Source organism: Solenopsis invicta, chromosome 7, assembly GCF_016802725.1.
Source record: "Solenopsis invicta isolate M01_SB chromosome 7, UNIL_Sinv_3.0, whole genome shotgun sequence".
In the NCBI taxonomy this organism is placed as follows: domain Eukaryota; kingdom Metazoa; phylum Arthropoda; class Insecta; order Hymenoptera; family Formicidae; genus Solenopsis; species Solenopsis invicta.
In genome coordinates this window covers 14559237-14567110 of record NC_052670.1, presented here as the reverse complement: position 1 = coordinate 14567110, position 7874 = coordinate 14559237, and the positions used below count along the sequence as shown (strand labels likewise).

The following is a 7874-nucleotide window of genomic DNA, read 5'->3' as shown; positions in this document are numbered from 1 at the left end:
TAAATTACAATACAATTCCATCACGCATCTCCTTAGGCTCAATGCACACAGGACGCGTCAACGTGTTACGCGTGGCGAATAGCCAATCATTTTTTCGTTTTTATAACAAGAAATAAGAAAGCAAAAGAATGATTGGCTATTCGCCACGCGTAACGCGTTGACGCGTCCTGTGTGCATTGAGCCTTAAGGGCAATATTCATAGTTCAACGCCATTTTTAATAGTCTCTAGTTTCATTTGCGATACAGATCTAAGCCGGTTGTGGCTCTCTCTGATGGCCCTAAAATTAACTAATCTCCACCACGCTTTAACCTCTTCTCTTTCATTTCTAACCTAACAGTCGTTTAAATGTGTTTTTTATGCAGTGGTCAATCAGTGATTAATTATATTGCAAAGAATTATTTATTAGAGAATTTCTAATAATAACTTTCTTGCTTGATTATTATATATTCCAAATTTATTATAATTATTGCAAAAGGATTTAAGGATATACATACGCATACACATTTATAAAAAATTATAATGGTACGAATATTTTTTTAAATAAACGTAAATACATATTTTAGCGTACAAACTAAATCATTTAACATCTATATATTTTTAAAAGATATACTGAGAGTATTAGTGCCTTCAAATTGACAAAACAGTTAATTTACTGCAAATAAGCAATAATAATTGTTAACTTCTATAGTTAATCTAGCTAAGTAACATATTTTATTGTTTACATTTTAACTAGCGCTTTTACTCTATGAAAGCTACATTTGCGCATGATGAGATTGATCAATGAATTTAAAAAATTTGCTTTTTATTACAAATTATGTTTACTGATTTTCTTAGTTTCTTAAAAATAATTATTCACGTTAATGTTCTCTATTAATGAATTTATTCTATAAATTTAATAATACTGCTTGTATTTTATTAGTTTTACTTACATAATGGATATATCTTTAAAAATGTAAAATAAGATATTAGAATTGAAAATTTATATGTTGTTAACAGGAATTACTATTATTTTCTAGTAATAATGATATCTAATATGTATAATGTCTGTTGCAACAAAAATTATATTATTTAAAAAATATATACATTTAACAGTGTACAAGTTTCTGTTTGTTAATTACAAAGCATTTATTCGACAAGTAAACATCTGCGTTGCCGATTTGAACATGTCTTATAATGCCATAAGAGTATGGTTACATTGTACTTTAACTTGACTGTATTTTTGTGTACTGATAATATATTCTTTTTAAATTGTATAATAATACTTGCCATGAAATTATATGTTACAGGGGAAAAATAAGAGAACACGTAGAGTTGTGATGCAGAGATTTGCTCAAATGAAAAAGATGATTAGTTTAAGCGATTCGCGAATGTAAGTTAATTCTGATTAATAAATTATTGTTATATTTTTATAAATTACATATGAAAACAGAATTAAAATAAATTTTTTTCAATAGAAATCCAGAGAAGCGGCTTCCATCGAAGAAAACTCCTAAAGAAGATAAGACTAAAATAAAAATCACAGAAGTGTAAATAATTGCATATAATCTGATATTTTGCTTGATTGATATTTTATTATATCTAATCTATTTATATCTAATAGAAACCTTTGTATGACGTTATGAAAATATTTATCATAAGATATGTTTTTATATTTCTTAAAACAATACTTGTTTTTTTCAGGCCACAGCAATCCTCTGCATTATTCTTTCAATATAACATGCAACTTGGACCACCGTACCATATTTTAATTGATACCAACTTTATTAATTTCTCTATTAAAAATAAATTAGATATAATACAAAACATGATGGAATGCCTTTATGCAAAATGTACGCCATACATAACGGATTGTGTAATGGGTGAATTGGAGAAGCTTGGACAAAAGTATAAATTAGCGTTGAAAATCATTAAGGATCCGCGATTTGAAAGATTAAAATGTATGCATAAGGGAACCTATGCAGATGATTGTCTAGTGAATAGAGTGACACAGGTATAAATAGATTATAGAATCTTACTGTGTTAACAATTTTTTTTGATAGTGACAATATAAATTTATTTTCGTGTTATATAGATATAAAACTATAAATTATATGTTGTGTTATTATTTCAGCACAAATGTTATATTGTTGCGACCAATGATAGAGATTTGAAACGAAGAATACGGAAGATCCCGGGTGTCCCAATAATGTATATATCTCAACATAGATTTACGATAGAAAGAATGCCAGATGCTTATGGCGCACCCAAGAAATAAGGATATAATTTATTGAAAAAATAAATTTGTGTGTCAAAATCAAGGTGAATTTTTTTTTGTCTTGCGTTTTTGTACAAATTTATAGTTTGAAATTACAAAGAACTGTTTAAATTGAAATCTTTTCACTTAGAATCCGCCTTTCGATTTTTGTTCTATATCCATAATTCATTATCTATGATATGGAGATATGGGATGAAAATCAAATTTACATCGACTTTAAGTTTGCTATTAATGCAGAGCATATGAAGTACCAATGACCGAACAAGAGTTTGAAATATTCATAATTCGCAGGAAGAATAATTACTGAAGTACAAATAGAGGAAAATTCCAGAAACTATATAAATGCAAAATGCACTCAATGGCAGAAGTGAGGTCTAAAGTTTATTAGTCGTATATGCTGAAATCATATCCACTCTTATGGGACAACAATAAAAAGGTGGATTATGAATATGGTTTATAGATATGGACGAAAATTAGAAGATGGATTTTAAGTGGCTGGAAATCATAATACGTAAATCATCGTAGATATGGTTGAACACAAGGCTTAAGAATTATCTTTTTATACTAAAAAAAGAAAATGTTAAAACACTGGCAATAAAATGTACGTACCGTATATTGGAATGTTATTCCTTTAATTAGTAATTTCGTTATTTATTTTTTAAAATAATTTTAACAGAAAGAGACCAACTATTGTTTTATCGCTGAACAAGTAATATTCAAATTGTAATATACAGATTTTCAAGCACTTTTCATGCGCAATAATAAGAAAAGCAGAAAAATGACAATATCTTTTCTGTATTGACTTTATAGGCAGAGTTTTATTAAATTCTCTTTTTCCAGGGAGAACAATAATAAATAAATAGACGTCTATTAAATGTTTATTTGATACCATTGACATCTAATTGAATCAATCCGATTTGTTTGTTCTTTCTGTGGAGTGGGCAATGAAAAATCTAGTTTTTGAACTTGGGTCTATTTGCAACAATAACCATTGTTCGTCTTGTTAAGCACGTTGGTGTTCAAGAAACTTTATGTTTGCAATTATAATAAAATATATTTCTGAAATAGAATTTATGACTCATCTATAAGACTGAACAATTGCTGTTACGTGTCTCAGTAACAATTGTTTCTATTCAATTTCTTTAAGTCAAATATACACTGTCATGTGTTGTTTCTTCAACTTTATTTCATTAAATATAAGATATTTGCTTATGTTTGCGTATTTCTTTCTGGATATTCAACCTTTCAGTAGAAAAAAAAGGAAATAAAAATTGAAGTATGAAATTATATAAAAATAAAAACTTTATGATCTTGTCTTAAAAGTTATGATATTTTAAAAGAAAAATTGTTGGATTGAATATATTATCCATAGACATTTATTACAAAGCGATCCGTATTTAAAAAAGGTTCAATTTTTGTTTATCAATTAATTAAATAATCCTTATGTATTGGATACGTGATAATAAAATATTTTCTAGATGTTGAAGACATGGTTTCCATCTCGTAAAAAAAATTAATAAAATTTAATAAAGATTTAATATGAGATTAATAATTTTTAATGTAGTTTTATTAAAATTTAATAAAAATCTTAATAAAATGTTAATAAGGGTATCCAATTTATTTAAATAAAGATTTAAATCTTTATAAAATTTAATTTAGACCATATGTAAAACATGAATATTTTCAATAAATATTATACATAGTTGTCGGTTCTGTTCCGCAACACGATATAGTGTCCCGAAATAATGTCCAGCTAAGAGTAATCAATCAAATCGATTACTTCTGATAACTCGATTTTAATTTACTTATACTTTTTATTTTTATTTAAAAGTAATTATAATCTGAGTCACGTTTTGAACATAAAATAATAATTTGCATTGTAATGCGAAAAGTGCATGAACGCGAAGTTAAAAGAAGCGGGTGCGTAGTGTCGATCTTGGCGCGTGAAGTTGATCGCGCGAGTGACAAGCCGCTATATTCACTTAACAGAATGGCGGACGCGGGGCGAATCGGCTGCAGAGCGGATACGTCAACGCGGCTCGTTTAACAGGTGAGCGAGACTTATATCTACCTCGCATTAATATTTATTACAAAATCAATCATCGCGTAATGTAGATTCGATACTCGCGGCGGCGGCGTGAGCACGCCGTCGATAGACGAGTGAAGTTTAGCGCGCGCGCGGAAACAAAGCCGGCTCGCCATTTTGATCCGCATTTTCGTCTAATTGCAAAACGCAGCAGATGCGATACAGATCGGGCCAGGAGCAAGTGGCGTCGTAAACTCATTAAACAGGTAAGCAAAATCTGTACTAATCCCGCAATTATATTTTCTGTCAAGCTAATCGTCGCATAATCAAAATTCGGGACCTATATATCGATGATCTATGAAAACACGCATTCTCGAATAATTAATGACGAAAAAATGTATCGTGAGAATAATTGACAAAATGAGCATCGTACATTGCAAGTAACGCGCGTGGATATCTGCTTATAATATTAATATGCTTACTCGAGCTAATGTAAAATAATTATCATAAAGACGTATATTATTTGTTGCCCGATTATACATGAACGCAAAATTAAGGGCGAGACGTACGCAGTGTTGTCGCAGTAACGTGAACACAGCGCGGCGTCGCGTCGGTCTAATCGCGTGAAGTTGACCGCGCGAGAAACGAAGTCGCTTTTTATCATCGATGTATTCACGTTGCACTTGCACAACGCGGCGAACACGGGACGGACCGGCTCCCGAACAGAGAGGTTATTGCGACTCGTTTAAAGGTGAGCGAAACTTATATTAATTTTGCATTGGCAATATTTACTGCCAATTTAATCATTGTGTCATATAAATTCGATGCTCGCATGTAGTGCAGCCGCGGCGCGGTCGATCTCGTCGCGTAAAGTTGACCGCGCGGAAACAGAGCCGGCTGGGTGTCTTAATTCGCACTTACAATTGGTATGTCCCTTATATCTACGTCTGATTGTAGAACGCAGAAGACACGGGGCGGATCGGAATCGAATTTTGGCTTGTGAAATTGATAGTGCGAGAGACGAAATTATTCCCTCCATTTTAATTCCATTTTTATTTCGTTTACAGAACGTGGCGGGCGCGGAACAGATCGGCTCCGGAACGAGTGCATGTAGCGTCACGTCTCATTCATATGGTAAGCGAAACTTAATGTTGCATTTCATATTATACTATCTAACAATCGCATAATAAATCCGGCGACAGATTTGTACATACGTACTTCGCAATATTCGTTCGAGCAAAAATGGAAACGTATAGCGCGTCAAGTTGATCGCACGGAATTAGGTGAAGCCGCTTCACCATTGTAATTCTATTTTTTCTTTACAGAATACGATGGACACTTTTATAGGACGAGAAGTGGCTTTGAAATGAGTGACATCGTGATTTTAATTGGTAAGCGATATTTACACTAATATTGCATTTATTTTATATAACAATATCTAATAGTCGAAAATAAAGGTTCAGCATTGATGCGTTGATAATTCGCTTGAACGCGTTTTTTTAATATTTGTTCGAGCGAAAATCGAAATGTAGAGTACACGACGCTCATCAAATTGACCCGGCAGGAAACAAAGCAGCTATCTTAATTATATGCATGTTTCTTTTAGAGTACGCGGCGGATGCAAAATTGATTTACTGCAGAATGAGTAGCTCGTGATTGAATTTGACAACTCAGAAGAAGGAAGAAGAAAGAAGGTTTGACAAGAGGTTTCGAAAGAGAAGGAGAGATATCGAATGACGGTGGTACAACTTAGCGGTAAGCATTATTGCTTACTTGCACAAAATTAATTTTTTCTTTGTATTTATTAATTTTATTTCGATATTTTGTAAATAATAATTAAAATAATTAAAAGATTTTATTTGAAACTTTATAAAACTTTATTTTTATGAAGATTTTGAAAATTATATAATTATTTTAATAAATATTTAAGGATGTATGAGTGATATCTTAAAAACATTACAATGAATATAAAAATTTCACTAATTATTCTATAATTACGTTTATGTATCTGTATAAAATTTGAACAGAATTATCTTATTGGTTTAAAAGTTATTTAATTTTTTGTTTATTCTTGATTTTATAAATAGCTTTTAAATGAGCAAGTAGAACTATATCAATTTTTGCACAAATATTTATTAGAGTTTTAGTATGTATAAAAATTTGATCTAATTCTTAATGCTCTTTTTTCATCAAATTTGCAAAAATTACGTTTTTTTTAGAAATTTAATAAGGAAGAAATATTGAGAATTAAATCAAAATTTTTTATATACTAATAAAACTCTAATAAAGATTTGTGGAAAAATTGATTTAGATCTACTAACTCGTTTAAAAGTTATTTCTTGAAAACTGCAACAAAATATAGTCATTTTTATTGCAAAAATTATTATAAATTATTAATTTTTTATTGTTTTTTTTAAAGAAATACAAATTTTTATTTTATAATAACTTTAGTAGCGAAAATGAATATATTTCGTTGCAGATTTAACTTTTAGCTCGAACGATACAGCCAGAACGTCCTTAATTGAAAAATAATTAAAAAAATCTACGTGTAAAAGTTATAAATCATTAATTCTTTAAAGCGTTATTTTAATTTGAATCTTATGTTTGTCATTTATCTTATATTACAGATTCATCATAGCTACGTTGCTGACAACTCTACTGTTGCGCATCGGACAGTGAGTAAAAATTTTATTAACGAATTTATAAAAAATGTATTAAATTATATCATTGAATGATGCATTAAATTTAATTAACTTACAAGTAAAAACTTCATAGATTTGTTACCTTAAAATAGATAAGTTTTAAAAAATTATGAAAGATACTTAATTTTGGACTCAGATACTTAATCTTTCATCATTTCTTAATTTAATGTATAATACTATTATACAGTGCTTGAGATTACACCCGCACTAAGAGAGAATAGATTTCAGTATTTATTTATGTAGCTATAAAAATAATATAAATAGGATTAAATTTAATAAACCTGAATATATTTTATTATTACCAAAATATAATTATAAATATAATTATACAATGAACATGATTTTTTAATATGGTTATAAATTAAGGTATAATTAATTATTGATTATATTTTTTTAATCAACGATATTTGATTTATTTTTCAATAACTGATTAAATTAATTATGCAGCCATTATTACTAATTTTTAATTGATCACTTTTATTTAAAAAACATTTAGTTAAACAATTAATTATACAAAATCGTCGATTAATAATTTACTAATAAGTATATATATATATATATAGTGGTTACATATATTATATTATAATATATGTAACCACGATTGATTAATTAATTGATTAGTATATAATTAATTACGGTTACATATATTGTAAATTGTTAGTAGATTATTTTAGTAAAAAAGAGTAAGTTAATCGATTAATGCTAAACTCTGCAGTAAATATTTTGAAGAAAAAAAAAAAAAAATCAAAGTAAGACTACTGTATGTAATGCTTATATTATTTTAATTGTGTCGTAACTTTCAAAAGCTTTTGTTTGCTGTTTTCTCAGAGGCTTATATTAGTGAACGATAGAGTTGCTCTTTCGAGATATTAAAACAGTCTAATATCTAGA

At 28.9% G+C, this 7874-nt stretch overlaps 1 protein-coding gene and 1 long non-coding RNA gene across 3 annotated transcripts; both read left to right on the top strand.

Moving 5' to 3' along the window:
• The first annotated feature begins 278 nt into the window (after window positions 1-278).
• LOC105199798 (rRNA-processing protein FCF1 homolog) lies at window positions 279-3325 on the top strand. 2 transcript variants are annotated; one of them, XR_005575169.1, is made up of 7 exons: window positions 279-523; window positions 1288-1370; window positions 1456-1527; window positions 1682-1991; window positions 2112-2299; window positions 2547-2856; window positions 3096-3325. XR_005575169.1 is itself a non-coding variant. In XM_011167050.3 (6 exons), the coding sequence occupies exons 1-5, from the start codon at window positions 521-523 to the stop codon at window positions 2253-2255; spliced, it is 612 nt and encodes a 203-aa protein (XP_011165352.1). In that variant the 5' UTR covers window positions 279-520; the 3' UTR covers window positions 2256-2299; window positions 2547-2868. The 2 variants fall into 2 exon arrangements, 1 of the variants encoding a protein (XP_011165352.1); XM_011167050.3 differs by lacking the exon at window positions 3096-3325 and having other exon boundaries at window positions 2547-2868.
• A 1933-nt stretch (window positions 3326-5258) lies between these two features.
• LOC113004472 lies at window positions 5259-7119 on the top strand. Its single transcript, XR_005575171.1, has 4 exons — window positions 5259-5415; window positions 5607-5672; window positions 5888-6036; window positions 6909-7119. It is a non-coding gene; the product is annotated as an uncharacterized LOC113004472 (long non-coding RNA).
• The last annotated feature ends 755 nt before the right edge of the window (window positions 7120-7874 follow it).

Bases quoted from the DNA above. Each gene is read 5' to 3' on its own strand.
- LOC105199798 (XM_011167050.3), top strand. The intron at 1,371-1,455 runs GTAAGTTAATTC...TTTTTTCAATAG, and splicing joins AGTTTAAGCGATTCGCGAAT to AAATCCAGAGAAGCGGCTTC. The intron at 1,528-1,681 runs GTAAATAATTGC...TGTTTTTTTCAG, and splicing joins AAAATAAAAATCACAGAAGT to GCCACAGCAATCCTCTGCAT.